The sequence below is a fragment of the Budorcas taxicolor genome, chromosome 3 (genome assembly GCF_023091745.1).
Source record: "Budorcas taxicolor isolate Tak-1 chromosome 3, Takin1.1, whole genome shotgun sequence".
Classification (NCBI taxonomy): domain Eukaryota; kingdom Metazoa; phylum Chordata; class Mammalia; order Artiodactyla; family Bovidae; genus Budorcas; species Budorcas taxicolor.
Window position 1 is genome coordinate 16,523,930 of NC_068912.1, and position 18,703 is coordinate 16,542,632.

The 18,703-nt window shown below is 43.4% G+C and overlaps 1 protein-coding gene across 1 annotated transcript in view; it reads right to left on the reverse strand.

Moving 5' to 3' along the window:
• Nucleotides 1–14,798: 14,798 nt before the first annotated feature.
• The window catches only part of IL6R (interleukin 6 receptor), a 54,769-nt gene continuing 50,864 nt past the window's right edge, over nucleotides 14,799–18,703 (reverse strand). The window contains exon 10 of the mRNA XM_052638017.1: nucleotides 14,799–18,505. Coding sequence (XP_052493977.1) covers nucleotides 18,259–18,505 — 247 coding nt within the window. The 3' untranslated portion in view covers nucleotides 14,799–18,258. The remainder of the gene's footprint in view (nucleotides 18,506–18,703) is intronic.

The following is an 18,703-nucleotide window of genomic DNA, read 5'->3' on the forward strand; positions in this document are numbered from 1 at the left end:
AGCATGTAATATAAGACCCCTTCTTAGGGAAAAGCATGAACAGTGGAAAATGAGTAATAATGGACACTTTGGAAAAAACTACCCTTCTCTCTTAAGGGTCCTAGTTCAACTCCAGAGGCCATAAAAAGTCACAGTGTTAGAGTCTGGCCAAAGGATTATTTTGTCGGCCAGCCTTCTAAGCAAAGTTTGTGTTTTCTCAATTTCTGTGGACTTTTTTTGACAAATCAGTTATATAAGCATAAATAAGAAGGAAGATGCCTGTGATTTAAGAAACACCAATATAATTAAGCATTGGCAGTATTGCCATAACTCTGAATTAAATTGCAGAATAAGATACACAACGAAGATTACATTTCTGAGTTTTAACAAATATGAAAATTTACAAAGCTCAACAATTGTTATTGAATAATAGAACCTTTGGTCTCTTTTGTTTCATCTTTGTCCATTTTAGTAGTTATTGAAAAAACTGAATTTTTCATTTTTAGCCCTAAAATTAGATATACTTTGCATTTTAGAGTAACTATATGTATATATATATATGGGGTCCCCTTATATATATATATATAGGATATGATTGTGGGAACTGGGTCTCTAAAACCTGCAGTTTCTCTCATGCTGTACAAAGCAGACTGGTTTGCACTATATTAAAATATTTTAAGAGACTGATGTTTTCTCTAACCTCTACTGCTTAAAGATATTAAAATAATATTCATAGTATCATTATCTTTATGATTTATTATGAACTTATATCACCAATGTACTTACTGTGAAAAAAAAAAAAAAACAACTGTGGAAATGGCATACTGTGAGAAGGCGCCAGTGAGTGGCTCTGTAATGAAAACCAAGCAGATGTTTCTGGATTCTGGGGTTTGTAATTTGGTTCTTGAAACTGGTCCAGATACAAATGTGCTGACTGTCATCAATGAAAAGTTAACTTTTGTGACTAATGTTAAATACACAAAAAAATGTTGATCCAGTTAACTTTTAGGAAAACATATCCTTCTGGTTATTAGTTATCGTTTTACTATTAGGATTTAGAGATTAGTAAATATTTGCATCTTTATTCAGTTAAGAATGTACCCAGAGTTGTGTGATCTTTGTTTTTAAAAATTTGGAAAGAACTTTTCCTCACTGGATCTCAATGATTTTATTAGTCGAGAATGTTCTGTTTTTTAAGTACTGATAGAATTTTTTTTAATGTCCTGGTATATGCACTTGTCTTTAGTACAAGATTCTTTTTTTTTTTAATGTTTAGCGTCCATAGTTCCAGTTCCAGTCACCAAATATTTATTTTCTTCCATATACAAATAATTCATTCTATTAAGCTTATTTTCAGTTCAGCATTCTAGAAATTAAATCTTGCTTTTTACTTATTCTACAAAGGAAGTTCAGCAGTGATCCCAATTTTACTAAATGCTGAAAACTTTGTAAAGTTTTTCTTTGTGCACTAAATGATTTCTGGCCCACACCCAGCAACTGTGATGAATGTAATAGTGAAGTAACGCTTTGAAAGCAGACCTGATGCATTAAGTATTTATTGAGCTTCTGTCACGGGCTCAGTATTGTGCTTCCTTTATGCTGTTTTTCTGTGACAATCATGCTGTTTTCTTTATATAATTAAAAGTGGAGATGTGGCGTTCATATATAGTCCAGTTCCTTCGCAAATGTACAGGAGGTTATAGGAAGAAGAAACACAGTAAATTAGTAGAAGGGGGGGATAAGCTACTATTTTCTTCCTGAAGTTGTGACAGGAGCTGACAAAAGCCAGGGAACTCACAGCTGGGTGGTGGCACAAAGTACCATATGTTCTAAAAACAATTAGGCCCAGCAGGGTGTCCCTAATGGCTTCCTTGTTAAGCCTCCGGGGCCAGCTGATCTGAAGCCTTGTGACATGTCTCTCTGAGCTCTGAATGCTTGTGCCTTTTGGTCACTTGGTCCTGATACAAGTGTTCTCCTGTGGTCTTCATTCTCTTGAGTTCATTCAGTCTCCTGAAATATTTTCTGATTCTTTCTGGAGAGAACAGTGCCTTCTCACAAATTTGTACTCGTTTGCCTTGAATTTTAGCATCCATGGAGCTTTTTACGACTGTCCTTTCCTCTTTATCACACTTTGTTTCTAAAAAATGGTTTGCTGCATGTTACAAGATGGGTTTATCTCATTGTCTCCTTTCAGGCCTCTGAGGACAGAGAGTGAAGGGACATTTCTATTTGCTGCCGCAGTTTTGTTTTTTTTTTTTTAATCAGGATGAATTTCAACCACTGCAATTGGTATATTTAAATAAATAGGAATAAAAGAGAAATGTTGATACATGTACAAAAAGGTAAATACAGATATGCCTACTGTGTTCTGGGGATGGAACTATCCTTTTTAGTTATCTAAAGTATTTTTTTTTTTCAAAGTATTTTCTTAAGAAGTATATATCAAAAGAGCCTTTATTCTTTGCTGCTTTAAGTCTCCCTGTTTTGCTGAATAGTTACTCGTTTATTGACCTCTGCCACAGGGTGGGGAGTGTGGGCAGATAATTTATAGGGCCAGCCAGATGTTTTTGAGATAGGTGGGAAAATAGTCCATATTTTTTAATTGGGTCATCTTAACTATGTAATTACTCTGTTAATGGCCACTGTTAGTAAATCTTAATACTTAATTCAGAAGAACAGCTGAGCATTTGAGACATTCTTCAGTTGCTTTTTAAATGAGAGTAGCTTTTCTAGTCTATTAAAATGTCCTTTTTTAGTCAAAGGTTAATGGCTCATTTTTCCTTCAGTCTAGGGGGTATATATTTCATTTCCCTTCTCTCCTGATCCTTTTAATACAATATTTAGCAGAATTTATTTGATACCTTCCTCACAGATGTCTTTTATTCATTAGTTGTCTCTTTCTTATTTCCCATAACCAGCACTATCTTGGCCTTGTGATATATTTAGAATCACTCTTCTTTATTGTCTTCTCCAATTTTTGTACCCCATTAACTTGGAGAAACTTGGCCTGCAGTGAACCTTAATTTTTCCTACCTTAATTTCTGACCCTATAGGAAGAAAATGATGGTGTGTTACTGCCATCTAATGGAGAGAAGGAAAACTGCAGTGTGAAAACAGAGCGCATTTAGGGCAGGGTTTTCTGAAGGATTTCTGATACAGTCCTTAGCAGGAAAATGATGACACAGCAGTTGCCATCTTGAAATCTGCCCCTTCCACAGGAAAGGTGATTTGCAACCTAATACAGCCATCGTCAGGAGGCCCCTGGACTATGGCTGGATCATGACGTTTAGCATCTGAAATTGTTTCATAATGAATGTGCTGGCAAAAGGTCATGGAGACAAGCATCTCATTTTTGTCACATTCTTAACCATTCAGTTACTTTGTCTGGGGCCTTAACATTTTAAGTATCAACTAATACATAATGTTAAGTTTTGAAAATATTTGAAGATTGTATGTAATACAGGTGCCTATCTATAGTACTTTAGTAATTTATAGTATATCAGAAGGATTTTATTAAAATTTCTGGATGTATTGCAGTAGCCAACATAAGCTGCATGCTCTCCTGAAAGATGGTTTACTCTGAAATGTAACTTTAAATAAACATTATTCCAAGAAAGTCTGTGTTTCTGCTTGAGTCAATTAGTTTTGAGAATCACCTCCCTTCATTAAAAAACAAAAAAACAACACTTTTCTGCCATAGCAGGGAGAGTCAGAAGTTTCATTTGCAATCATTATTGATGAAATGTGTAAACAAACCACAGGTAAACATAACTAGCTGGTGTGACTGTAATTTTTTTTTTCCCAGTTCAGCTTGAAAGCTCTATGTTTTCCTTCCTAAATAAACAGCCACACTTGTTGTTGAAGCTTTGCTCTTCCATTTCCTCAGTCCTCTTCTCGAGTAGGCAGTTGTTCCATTTGTCCTTGCCCCTGACGAGGTCTCTGAGTTGTGGCTTTGCTTTTGCTTTTTATCTTTGTAGTCCTTATGCATGTGCCCAGCCCATCTGTGGGGCATGGCGCTATCATCTGTTGTGAATCTCTTTTTCAGTCTATACCAGGTGATTTCCATACCCAGCCATGGCTGAGAGCTGCCATTGGAAGCAGCTCTTTAGAAACCCAAATTCACTTGAGATTCTAGAAGAAGCCTATCAAAGTCTGCGTCTGCATCGAACATTTATATAAATTGCCACCAGGTGGTATAAGTGCTCATTGTTTTTTCCCATCTGTGTGAACAGAAATGGGAGTTTGGGTTGAGAAATGTTCACCTCCCCCAGTCAGCAGAGCAATTGAGTACTTGTTTTCAGAAATCAAGTTGAACACATTGTTTCCAACAGCCCAGGCTTTGGTCTGTTGAGCTTGGATTCTGTCTGTGAAAGGCCGAGTTGGAAGTAATGAGAATAAACTCTTGCTGTACACCAGGCGTGTTCCTGAACAAATGCTTTCCATGCTATATTATTCCACTTTAATCCTCCACAAGGCAGTGAACCAGATGTAGCCTCGTTTCTCAGATAAACACTGAATCAGTCAGGTAGTAAGTGATAGCCCATACTATCAGTTAATATCGTGAAGAATTGATGCTTTTGAACAGTGGTGTTGGAGAAGACTCTTGAGAGTCCCTTGGACTGCAAGGAGATCCAACAGGAAATCAGTCCTGGGTGTTCACTGGAAGGACTGATGTTGAAGCTGAAACTCCAATACTTTGGCCACCTGATGTGAAGAGCTGACTCATTTGAAAAGACCCTGATGCTGGGAGGGATTGGGGGAAGCAGGAGAAGGGGACGACAGAGGATGAGATGGCTGGATGGCATCACCAACTCAATGGACATGGGTTTGGGTGGACTCCGGGAGTTGGTGATGGACAGGGAGGCCTGGCCTGCTGAGGTTCCTGGGGTCGCAAAGAGTCAGATACGACTGAGCAACGGAACTGAACTGACAGTGCAATCCAGGTCTAATTCTGGAGTGGCTCTTAATTGCTCTACCTAGACAGAAATGGCAACCCACTCCAGTATTCTTGCCTGGAGAATCCCAGGGACGAAGGAGCCTGGTGGGCTGCCGTCTATCGGGTCGCACAGTCGGACACGACTGACATGACTTAGCAGCAGCAGCAGCAGACAGACATTACTGCGCTTCACAAATACTGCGATCTTTACAAGCCGAAGGTTTATGGCAGTCAGTGCTATTTTTCCAACAGCATCCTCTCAATTCCTGTCTCTGTGTCACATTTTGCTGGTTCTCACAATACTTCAAAGCTGTTCATTATATTTGTTATGATGATCAGTAATGTTTGACATTACAGTTGTGATTGTTTGCCGGTGCCATGAGCTAGGCACCTGTCTAAGACGGTGAACTTAATAAGTGTTGGACTTTCCTGGTGAGAAGTGGTTAAGAATCTGCCTGCCAAAGCGGGGTACACGGGTTTGACCCCTGGTTCAGGAAAATTCCACATGCCACAGGTCAGCTGAGCCCATGAACCACAATTACTGAAGCCCGAGCTCCTAGAGCCCATGCTCGGCAACAAGAGAAGCCGCTGCAGTGAGAAACCTGCGCACAGAGAGAAGCCCCTGCTCACCGAAACTAGCGAAAGCCTTCATGCAGCAACCAAGACCCAGGGCTGCCAACGATTGTTTTTTTATATTTTTTAAAATAAATATGGTGTGTTCTGGGGCTTCCCTAGTGGCTGAGATGGCAAAGAATCTGCCTGCAATGTGGGAGACCTGGGCTCAGTCCCTGGGTTGCGAAGATCCCCTGGAGAAGGGAATGGCTACCCATTCCAGTATTCTTGCCTGGAGAATTCCATGGACAGAGGAGCTTAGCATGCTATAGTCCATGGGTCCCAAAGAGTCAGACATAACTGAGCAACTGACTCTTTGACTTCATTGTGTGTTCTGACTGCTTCACTGGCTGGCCATTCCCCCATCACCCGCTCAGACCTCACATTTCCCCTAAATACAGCAATAGTGAAATTAGGCCTAATAGTAAACTTACAATGAACACTGAAGAATTGAAGTGAAAGGAAGAGTCTCTCACTTTAAGTCAAAAGCTAGAAATGATTCAGCTCAGTGAGGAAGGCACCCCTAAAGCCGAGATAGGCCAAAAGCTAGGCCTCTTGCACCAGTCAGCCAAGCTGTGAAAAGTTCTTGAAAGAAAGTGTTACTCCAGTGAACAAACAAATGATAAAGTCATACAGTCCCATTGTTGATACAGAGAAAGTTTGAGTGGTCTGGATAAAAGACCAAACCAGCCACCACATCCTCTTAAGTCAAAGCCTCTTCCAGAGCTGTCTTCAGTTCTGTGAAGGCTGAGAGAAGTGCTGAAGCTGCAGAACGCAGAAGAAAAATTTGAAGCTAGCAGAGATTGGCTTATGGGGTTTAAGAAGAGAAGCTATCTCTAGCACATCAAAGTACAAGATGAAGCAGCGAGTGCTGATGTAGAAGCTACAGAAAGTTATCCAGAACATCTAGCTAAGATCTAATGAAGCTGGCTACACTAAACAACAGATTTTCAGTGTAGATGAAACAGCCTTCCATTGGAAGAAAATGCCATCTAGAACTTTCATAGCTAGAGAGAAGTCAATGCCTCGATTAAGATCTTGGAAAGATAGGCTGACTCTTTTTGGGGGCTAATGCAGCTGGTAACTTGAAGCTGATGCTCATTTACCACTCCGAAAACCCTAAGGGCCTTAAGAATTATGCTAAATCCACTCTGCCTTTCCTTTATAAATGGAACAACAAAGCCTGGATGAGAGTACATCTATTTACAACATTGTTTGCTCAATATTTTAAACACACTGTTGAGACCTGCTCAGGAAAAGATACCTTTCAAAATATTACTGCCCATTGACAATGTACCTGGTCACCTAAGAGCTCTGATGGAGATGCGCAGTGAGATTAGTGTTGTTTTTACTCCTGAGAGCACAACACCCATTCTGCAGCCCATGGTTCAAGGAGTGAGTTCAACTTTCAAGTCTTTGTCTTTAAGAAATACATTTCATAAGACTCGAGCTGTCATAGATAGTGATTCCTCTGATGGATCTGGGCAAAGGAAATTGGAAAGCTTTTAAGGATTCATCAGTCTTGTCGCCAGTTAAGAACATTCGTGGTTTGCGGGGAAGAGGTCAAAATATCAACATTAACAGGAGTTTGGAAGAAGTGAATTCAGACCCTCAAGGATGACTTTGAAGGGCTCAAGACTTCAGGGGAGAAAGTAACTGCAGATGTGGTAGGAATAGCAAGAGAACTAGAATTAGAAGTGGGGTCTGAATGTATGACTGAATTGCTACAATCTTATAAAACTTTGATAAAACTTATTTTTTAAACTTTGGTGGATGAGGAGATGCTTCTTAAGAATGAGCAGAGAAGTTAGTTTCTTCAGGTGTAGATGTTTCTTCTACTCCTGGCAAGGAAGCTGCAACGACTGTTGAAATGACAGTAAAAAATTTATAATATCACATAAACTTAGTTAAGCCAATGGCAGGATTTGAAAGGACTGACTCCAATTTTGAAAGAAGGTCTCCTGTGGGTAAAAAGCTATCAAACAACACTGCATGCTACAGAGAAATCTTTCATGAAAGGATGAGTCAATCAATGTGGCAAACTTCATTGTTGTCTCATTTTAGGAAATTGCCACAACCACTCCAACCTTCAGCAACCACCACCCTAATCAGGTAGCACCATCAACATCAAGCCAAGACCCTCCACTAGCAAAGACTGTACCACTCACTGAAGGCTCAGATAATGGTTAGCATTTTTCAGCAATAAAGTGTTTTTTAATTAATGTAGGTACATTTTTAGACATAATGCTTTTGCACACTTAAAAGACTACAGTATAGTCACGCATAAGTTTTATATGCGTTGGTCAACCAAAATATACACATGATTTGCTTTACTGTGCTATTTGCTTTATTGCAGTGGTCCAGATCCAAACCTGCACTATCCCCAAGGTATGTATGTACTTCCCTTCCCTTTCAGAGATTATACCTGGAATTCTTCACCTTTGACTAACGAGACAAAGAGTAACAAACTAGCCAACCGATGTTACTTAGCAAGTAAAAAATAAAGTTTAAAAAAAAAAAAATGCTCACAAAAGCCAAGAAGAGCAAGCAACACGAACGTCCACGGGTGGATGAGTAGATAAACAAAATGCAGTGTATTTATGGACAATGAAATATTACTGAGCCTTAAAAAGGAAGGAAATGTCAACACGTGCTACAATATGAATGAACCCAGAGGACATTATGCTAAGCTAGACACCAGAAAACAAATACGGTGTGACTCCAGTTATATGAGGTACCTGGGACCGAAGAATTGATGCTTTTGAACTGTGGTGCAGGAGAAGACTCTTGAGAGTGAGTCCCTTGGACTGCAAGGAGATCCAACCAGTCCATCCTAAAGGAGATCAGTCCTGGGTGTTCATTGGAAGGACTGATGTTGAAGCTGAAACTCCAGTACTTTGGCCACCTGATGAGAAGAGCTGACTCATTGGAAAAGACCCTGATGCTGGGAAAGATTGAAGGCAGGAGGAGAAGGGCATGACAAAGGATGAGATGGTTGGATGGCATCCCCGACTCAATGGACATGAGTTTGAGTGAACTCCAGGAGTTGGTGATGGACAGGGAGGCCTGGGGTGCTGCAGTCCATGGGGCCGAAAAGAGTCAGATACGACTAAACGATTGAACTGAACTGAACTGAAAGTACTCAAATTCATGGAGACAAAAAATAGAATGGTGATTGCCAAGGCCTAGGGGGAGGGGAGACGTGGAAGCTGTTGTTTACTGGTATAAAGTCTCAGTTTTGCGAGATGAAAACATTCTGGAGGTTGTTTACACAGCAATATGAACGTGCTGAACACTACTGAACTCTACAGTGAGCAACGGGTAAGGCCGCAGATGTTATGCCTTTTGCATGCAGGCCTGTCTGACTCTTTCTGACCTCATGGACTCTAGCCCATCCAGCTCCTCTGTCCATGGGATTCTCTAGGCAAGAATACTGGGGTGGGTTGCATGCCCTCCTCTTTATGTCTTTTACCTCAGTTAAAAAAAAAAATTCCAGTCTGTATTATCTTACAGTGAAAATGCACCTAGCAGACTGGACATCCAGATTGTCATGGGTGATCAGTGAGTTCTCTCCCCACAGGTGAGCCACATGGACACAGGCGGGGGAAATGGGAATTAGGTCCACCTCCTGGACCACCCTGTGCTGGGTCTGACAGGTCATGTCCTGGGCTTGGGCATTCTTTCCCTGCTGAAGAGAGGCTCCATCTGTGGATCTGGTAGCCTGAAGTCCTTCAGGACAAGTTAAGCTCTGATAATGAACATGCAATTATAAATTAAGGAGACTCTGAGCATGGAGATCATTCCCAGAATCCACAAGTAGCACCAGGATGACTTCCCTCATATTGTGAATCATTTGTTGTGAGTCACGGTTATCATCTCAATTCAAACTTAAAGCACTTCCTACATGACATTTTTTCAGTGATTCCTATTGGCTTCTTTAAGCCATTCTGAGTTTATTTTTGTGTATGGTGTGAAGGTGTGTTCTAACTTCACTGATTTACATGGTTCCTACTGCTTTCTGATTTGTGTGTATAAATAAACAAGATTACCAGTTTGGATGAACTGAAGGAAAGAGATATTACCTGTGCACATAAAAGCCAATGGGGTGAGTAGAGGGGTAAATTAAGAGTTTAGGATGTTAATATCTATCTTATATATAGTAGTCATACACACTGCTATATATAAAAGAGATAAACATTAAGGACTTACTATATAGCGCATTATATTCGGTATCTTATAATAATCTATAATGGAAAAGAAAATATATATATAAAACTGAGTCACTTTGCTGAATATCTGAAACTAACACAACATTGTAAATCAACTATACTTCAATTAAAAAAAAAAAGCCAAGCCAAGTAGTTAGTCAAAGTATCAAGCAGGGTACTGTGAACAAATGAGAACTGTGGTTTACATTAAAAGATAGTTGAGGAAGATGTGTTCGCATTCTTTTTTTTTTTTGGTTGCTCTGGGTCTTTGTTGTTGCATGCACGAGGGTTTTCTCTAATTGTGGTAAGGTGGGGCTTCTCTTACTGCTGAGCACAGGCTCTAGGCATAGCGGCTTCAGAAGCTGTGGAGCGTGGGGGCCTCATTCGTTCCAGCTTGCTTGCTCTGGAATGGGGGCTCAGTAGTTGTGGCACACAGGCTTAGTTGCTCTGAGGCATGTGGAATCTTCCCTGACCAGGGATCAAACCCATGTCCCCTGCATTGGCAGGTGGACTCTTATTCACTGCACCAGCAGGGAAGTCCCTATTTGCATTATTTTAAATGGTACCTTTGCAAGTGAAGCATTCCCCCTAAAGTCCTTGCACATTTAAAATGGAGAATGTCAATGGTTTTAAAAGGTTTACTCAACTTCAACAGTTACTGTCTCATAGTCAGTTTTGCTTTATCTATGATCCCCACCTACTTCTTGCACTCTTTAACAATTTTTTATAGGCAGTCCAACCTGGTTGCACTATTCCAAAATAGAGGGATTATAACGGTTTAATGAAAAGCTTTTTAACTGTAAAAAACATACAGGCTCATGAAAAAAAATTTTAATATGCATAAAAGAAAAAGAAGGAACAAATCTGGTCTTCAGCAGCTTCCTAATGCTCTTAGAATGTCGAAAAATTTCTCTGCACATTGTATGTCCAAGGCAGGACTCACCTCAGGCCCTGCACTGTCAGCCTCCCTAGGCCACCCCTTCCCCCTGGAACCCTCCTGTTTTCACTTTCCCTGTCCCTTCCTTTCCTGACTCCCTAGACTAGATTAGTCACTTAGACAGCAAGAGCATTTGCTTCCTAATTGCCTGGCTCAGTGAGTGAACTGACAGCATCTTTGGGAAGGGATTGGTCCTCTTACATCCTGGCATGGTGATGGAGTAAACATCCCCTGAAGGTCTCAGCCCAGAGAGAACCACCTCTTCCAGCATGGTGATCATTCACCCTTTCAGACACAGTGGACATAAGAAAGTTCTCATGCCATAAATAAAGCACAGTTTGGGGATTTCAAGGTAGTTCATTCAAGTATTGGTGGCACAGTAGTAAAGAATCTGCCAGCCAATGCAGGACATGCAAGAGAAGAGGGTTTGATCCCTAGATCCGGAAGATTCCTTGGAGAAGCAAATGGCAACCCATTCTAGTATTCTTGCCTGGGAAATCCCATGGACAGAGGAGCCTGGTGGGCTAGAGTCCAGGAATCTTAAAGACTTAGCCATGATTTAGCGACTGAACAACAAACAACATTAAAATATACACCAAGGAAGCAACAGAACACCAGATCAATTACTCAGAGTTCAGAGGAAAAGATATGGGACTGATACAGAAGGAGGGGAAGTGGTTTGGTTTCTGATGAAGGATCATTAACCGTAAGGAGCTATTTGCTGCCTCCGCCTCTGCGGCCCATCTCCTCTGCGGCTCCTATTTTGTGAGCATCGCTGAGGTCTGGTGGCCTCAGGGACACACCTTCATAGCTCAGACTCCCAGGGTCTCGGCTTCCGTGCTGATACATGTGATAAACCAGATGAAGACTCCAGGGCCATCTCCCCATGAGGGTGAGTGGGCCGGGCCCCCACCCAGCACAGAGGCAGAGCACCTAGCCTGGGAAAGGGGGTGGAAAGGTAGGCCCATCCTGGTGGTCACCAGGGGCTGAGGGGCCACACAGCAAGGGAAAGAGCACTGGCTTGGGGTCAAGCAGACCCAGGTTTAGGGTCTAGTTCAGCCTCTTACCCAGCTCAGGAGTCTTAGACCACTATCTTCGCCAATATGAGCCTCTGTGGTTGCATCTGTAAACTGGTGAAAACACTTACCTCTCATTAGAATGAGAAAGAATACCCTATTTGTGAAGCACATGGCGAGGGTCCATTAACAGCTGTCATTATTATTAGCTAATCATAATATGCCATCTTGACCAAAAAGGGATGGTGACCTTCTGGATAACCAGTAGGCCAGTGGTGTAGCTCTTTGCTGTCCACAGGTTTTGTCCCCTGCTTAGGCCCCCAGTAACGTGTTGCCATAGAACCTCGTCTCCCATGCTGCAGTCTCCCTCACAGAGACCCTCAGAGCTGGCGGCACGGCAGGAGAAACTGAGCACCTTACACCCATGTAAACAGACGCCCACTTTCGTGATCTGGAGGCTCTGGGGTTGAAGCCTGGGCATCTTGTAATTCCTGGACCCATCCACAGACATGATCGCCTGAAATCTGGGGCCCCAGAGCACCCACCTCCTCATAGAAACAATCAGGGTCCACAGTCACCCTCGGGGTCCGGCACCACCTTCTCCAGACCGATCTGGAAGCCCTGCTGGTTGTGGTGACTCCAGTGTACACCACGTGCACCTGTGCCCTGCAGGGTAGTGAACACACTATCCACACGAGCAGGTGCTGCTGACACAGTCCTCCTCCACCTTTCCCCCCTCCCTTCATCAGTCACTGGGGACAGACCCTAGAATGTCCCAGTTACACTGAATGGGACATTTCATCATTTCAGAACCCTCATTGTTCAGCATATGCATTTAAAAACCAAAATAGGGGACTCCCCTGTTACCCCTGCGGTTAAGACTGTGTGCTACTGCCAATGTAGGGTTCAATCCCTGTCAGAGCCCTAAGATCTTACATGTCGCTCAGCATGGCCCCCAAAATTAATTAAATAAAAAACAAAATAGAATTCAACTGTCCTCCCGATAAATTTCGTTCTTTAAAAAAATCATGAAGAAGAGAAGTCGCTCAGTTGTGTCCGACTCTTTGCGACCCCATGGACTGTAGCCCACCAGGCTCCTCCATCCATGGGATTCTCCAGGCAAGAGTACTGGAGTAGGTTGCCATTTCCTTCTCCAGGGGATCTTCCCGACCCAGGAATCGAACCCAGGTCTCCCACTTTGTAGGCAGACGCTTTACCAAAATGGACTTGCAGTTGCCAAAGGAGAAGGTTGTCGGGGAAGGAAGGATTGGGAGTTGGGAATAAGCATCTTAGTTCCCCAACCTGGGTCCTCCACAGTGAAATCAGAGTTCTAACCACAGGACCATCAGGGAATTCCCAGAAGCAAACTATTATTAATATATAGAGAGAATGGATAAACAACAAGGTCCTCCTGTACAGCACAGGGAACTATATTCAATATTCTGTATAAACCATAATGGAAAAGAAAATGAAAAAGTATGTGTATATATATAACTGAATCACTTTGCTGTACAGTAAAAATTAATACATCATTGCAAATCAACTATACTTCAATAAAATAAATTTTTCAAAAAAAAATAAAACACAGCTTCTCATCACACGATAAACTATTTTCTTTGTGGACATTCGGCAGCCTTACTAAGCATTTTGAAGTTACCTGAGAAAAAGAAACAGCCTAATTGAATACTGCATATTCCCATAGTGCGAGTGTTTCGGGATCTTACTGAAAAATCTCACTGTACTCATGTTTGGATAGTCACTGAAAATTGCTGGTGTGAAATAACATGTAGCTGAGGTTGTTCCAAGGTTGTTTTAAGTAACACACATCAGCCAGAAGACCAGAAGTTTCGCAGAGGGACCAGGGGGTGGTCAGTATTTGAAGGGTCGTGTGGGGCTGGCTCCCCTGCTCAGGACTGTTCACATGATATAACCACTCGGTCAGCTCACCCAGCCAGCCCACCTGGCCACTACCCTGCCTGAGAGGCTGCCAGGCCCAGCCCGGCCCTTGGCTGCTCAGACCAGCTTCAGGCCTTGCAACAGCACGCTTCTGCCATGCAGAAAGGCACCACAGTTCCTGCCTCTGGCCTGTGCTTCTCACAGACACAGGGGAAGGTTTGGTGTCCTTCTGCATCAAAAAATAAGGAAAGCGGTTTCCTTAGTGGTCGTTCCAGTGACTGAGTGTTCCTTGCCATTCTCTACAGGATCCCCCATCTGCTCTCTCATTTCTCTCTTCTGGAAAGAGCACCGTAGCCTTACCAACCTAACAGTGATGCGGTGAAGAGGGGGACTCACCCTCTTCCATTTCCTGCTCCTTACACTCACTCCCACACCCTCTGTGGGGTTCACACAGCCAAGCCACCATGGGACATCTGTTTCCTGCGTCACTTTCTGCAAGACAGGGACCAACCTCGCAAGAAACCGTGGCATCCTCAAGGATAGGCCCCATAGGTGTGGTCGGTCGTGTGGCTTTCTTTTGATTCCCCGGGGGTTGGGGGGCTGCACAGCAGGGCCTGGCACTTCAGCTTTCGGACTGAGTTACACAATTTCCAGGTTTCCATGCAGTTTCCTCCTCCCCAGCCCTGAACTGTTTACACAGCAACTCTTATCCACAGAGCATCCACATGAAGGCTTTCCTCTGTTTGGAAGATTTGGGATGGCAGAGTCCCAAGGTTTATGGAAGATCCTTTTCAACAGGGGACAGATGCAGCCTGATGATGGAGAGGTTCAGGGTTGACTTGTGATTCCGTTAACAACCCCTGTTCAATAAACAGTCTTCTGATGAATAATGGCCCTTCCTTTTCCTTCCCCCCAGCTCCATCACCTGATAATGATGTAAAAAAGGCCGAAGCACCTACGCCCTTTCCAGAAAGCCCAGGGCTCCTTTGGGGAAATAACTTTCCAAATGAAAGTCTTTGAGAAATTGCAACTTATTTCTTAAACTCACCTGATTTTTTTCCAGAGGTAATTTAATCCTGCATTAAGGAAAAGTTCACCCCCCAAATGGTTCTCCCTGACTTTAAACCCATGTTTCTTCACCCCTTTCCCCGAGTAACCATGCAAGTCTTTCCTTGAAAGGACCCAGGCGCCAAAGCATCATTATCTCCCAGGCATATTTTTTAGAACTTCTTTATTTCAAACATTTACAATTTTCATTTTAAATGCAAAATAGCTGATAAAAAGAAAAAACACTGAAAAAAATTATACTGACCCTTTGCCCCATATACAGACATCACCAGCCTTTGGTATTTGCTTTCAGATAATTAGGTTTAAAACAAAAAAACAACCAAACTTAAAACTATTATTTCTCTCCAGAAAAAAATAAAGTTGAGGTATTCTATTTAACAGATGTGTGCTCTCTATCCAAATACGGTTTCTCTATTAATTAATAGCCTTGCTACACGCTGTTCCAATCCTTTCCTTCTGAAGTAGATCTGCATTTGAGCATATGTTCATACATCTGACAATGTTCCTTAATCATCATTAAGGTTGCCATAGAAACTTGCTGGTGCTGGAGCCAGGCTACACGGAGGACGCGATGCTAGAAGGACCTTTTGGGGATGCTCCGGAGTGTCTGGCACAGAAGTGGAGCCAGCTTGGCAAAAGCCCCGCTGCCAACTGCTGCATGGGAGGCTGGGATCCAGGCTCATGCTCCCAGGGACCACCAAATTAAGATAAATTCTTACCAACTCAATCTGGAGCTGGGTGTCAGACTCCTCCCCAACTGGGGCAATCTTAACTGCCTTTGATGAAGCGATATAGCCCAGGACCAAAGCAGCCAGGCAAGACATTCCTGAACATTCTACAGGAAACCCACAAACCATGATCACCCCCAGTCTGTCCCACTGAGCTCTGCTGAGCCGAGCTCTGCTCCCCACCAGGTGGGCTCCCAATCCGTTCCAGGAGCAGATTCCACCCCTTGTAATGGTGTTTCCTTCCCTCGGGACAGCAGACAGATAACAGAGACTGGGGTGAGCCCAGAGCCTGGCAAACAAACTGCCAAGGACAAGGTTCCATCAGGGCAAAGGGCTTTGCAGAAACAGTCAATGCTACTTCCTCGACACTTAAAAACAGAATTTTTTTTTCATTAATGCTACAAGAATTAATGACCACTTTAACTGAAACCCTGAACTAGCATATTTTCAATGTTTCCCACCCAGCAGGATAAGCTGTCCATCTGTAATAAAAAACTGTTGCTGGGCTAACATTTCCTTCTGGCTGTGTAGCAGATTGCTACAGGTATTAGGTGAGTAGCATCACACGCGTGCTGCAGAAACACAGGTAAGAACGACCTGTAAATTGAAACACACATTCACTGACCATAGATTCAAAGACAGAGAGAGCGTGGGGTGTATACCTATGTACACCGAGCAAGAGAAGACAAATATTTTTCCTTCATCTATACTAGCTTATAAAAAAATAAAGGAGGGGGGGAGGCAGTTCCGTTCAAATAATAATGAAAGCAATAACAATTTGGAGATCAAAGCTGCCTAGCTCTCAGTAATCATGAGCTATCTGGATTTCACATCTTCCACCAGCACCGCTGCCTGGCTCTGCTAATATTACACGTGGGTAAAACTTTGTCAAGAGTTAACTGTGGGCAGAGAATCATCCTGTCTGATGCAGATTCTCATTTTCTATATTTCCCTTTAACAGCATTTTTGCTGGTCTCGGTCACGAAAACTTGAGAGAAAAACAAAACAAAACTGCCTGCCTCACTTTTGTCAACTTCAGATTAGTTGCCAAAGGCAGCAACAGAGTCTGAAATTTACAGCCAAAGCCAGCAATGAAAGTCACCACGTAGCCCAACGTCATAACAGTTTGAGCCTGGCAAACAGTAAACAAAACATGATCATTGCTGTCCTTTTCCCACCTGTCTGGTGCTGGTGGTGGTTCTTCTAAAACGGGAGACTACTAGAAAAGTGTTGTGGTCTGGTACATTTTTAGTGGTGGGTTACACGACTGATTTTAATCACAGCTTCTTTCTGGGACTTCCCAGGATACTTGAGGGTGCTTGTCTGGGTAACCACTAACTTCACTGAATTTTCGAAGCCTAGACAGAAAAGCACACTGCAGTGGTTAGCGCAGCGTCACGCCTAGGCGTTCAGTCGGTGCTCCAATGCTAGGGGAACTCAATCACATTCAAGGAACTAACTAAAAAGAGGAAGGCATCAAGCTTAGGATTTTTTTTTTAATGAACCTCGTCCGATACCGGAGGATTCGTGGCTTTCAGTGGTGGGGATTTTCAGCTGACCTGCTGAGTAATCGTGGGAGGCTGGCTTCCCAGCACTGTGACCTGGGAGCTGGACACCATTTCCTTCTCGACCGCCTGGGGGAGTAGTAACAAGCTGCCTTTTCCGCTAAATTAGAAGAGAGGCAGAGTTGTTTTCTCTCTCTTTTTTTTTTTTTCATTTTTTAAGGCAAAAACAAAATTTAGAAGAGTCTCTTCTCTTATAGGGGAAAATCTTTTCTCGTCCTTCGTCACTTGATTCAGTTTTGTGCTAAACAATATCACTGTGCCTTTCCCCTGTTATTTATATACTGACTCTCAACTAATACTGGATGCTCTACCCTCTGAAGATAAAAGAGTCAGCAGTTTTTTAAAAACCTAATTAAAATCCATTCTTGCCAGGTTCTTTTGTCTTTTTGCATAAATATTATCTTCCCTGGTTGCTCAGGCTCAGTTGAAAACAAAATAAACAAAGCTGGAGCAAGGCAATGTTGATTTCACAACTGGCAGATGCCTTCCTGATGCCAGTTCTCCTTTTGGGGAGCTGGGGAAGTCGGGGAACGGTGTGCAGAGGCCTCCATCCCCCTCAGCAATGCTACTACAGATAAGCTTGGAGACCCTGCCCCACTCCCCTCCTTCCTCTCCTGAAGTCCTGGGATCCAAAAAGGGAAATCGAGCCAGTGCACTTGCTTCTGGATTCAGCAAGTGCCTAGGACGACCATTCACATTCAGAAAATGCTGATGAGGAACTAATTATAATTCCATTTCAAACCATCAGGCCCTGAGATACTATCTGCCCCCACCTCCGCTGCGGGGAAAGAAAAGCACAAGAGACCTCCCCCCATACTTAGGCCTAGAAAAGAAGGAATTTCGAAGGCACTTGGGTTTCTAGAGTTTGCTGTGGGTCAAGACATAAGCGACTCGGGGAGTCTGGCTGGAAATCCATCCCACCCGTCTGAGGTTGCAGCTCCTCGTGGTGGGCGGGAGTGCGCGGGTGGCCAGCGGCTCATCCACACCAAAGCTGGGGGCAGTCCCAAACCTCCCCAGTCACCCAGCTCTGCCCACCTGAGTGGCCAGTAGAGTCTTGACACCCGTCTCTTCACAGGGGCCTGAGTTCACTCTCACCCTGTAATCAGGGCATTGGGGTCAGGGTGATTCAAAACTAAACAAACACAGCAAATCTTTTTTTCACCCAACGTAGAATTTTCTGTGAGGCGCTTCTGTAAAGGTGAAGCCAGAGGCCCCAAGTACCTGACATAAGCTGGCATGGCAGTGAGGAGCGACTTATGCGAAGCATCCACACAGTCCAGGGGCCTGACGCCCCAGGCTGCTAGGCCTAACCATTATCTGGGGAAGAAGTAGCCTCTGTTGCTGACGTCATAAGGGCTCCCAAGGCCCTTAGCATCCGGTCGGCTGTTCCTCGATGTGTTGTCAGATTCAAGGCTGCTGGGGGACACCGGTGGGGAGATGAGGGGGACAAGCGCTGTGGTGGGCTTGGGCCTCTCAGGGACCAGCTGGCCCAAAGAATACGGCGGGTGTGCACTCGTCTTGCCTTCTTTCAGAGCCTGCAGTTTCCCCGTCTTGTTGAACCTTCACAGAGACACACAAAGACAAACCACGCAAATGTTGAGTTCCTGCTGTGGTAAGCCCAAGAGAAAAACACCAACAGCTGGCTGCCCTGGTGGGCTGGCACTCTTGGGTCTCAGCTCCAAGGACTGATAACTGTTTATTCATTGGCTGCTTTCTGTCACTAGGAACTACATAATCCTCTGAAGAGCTGTCAGAAAT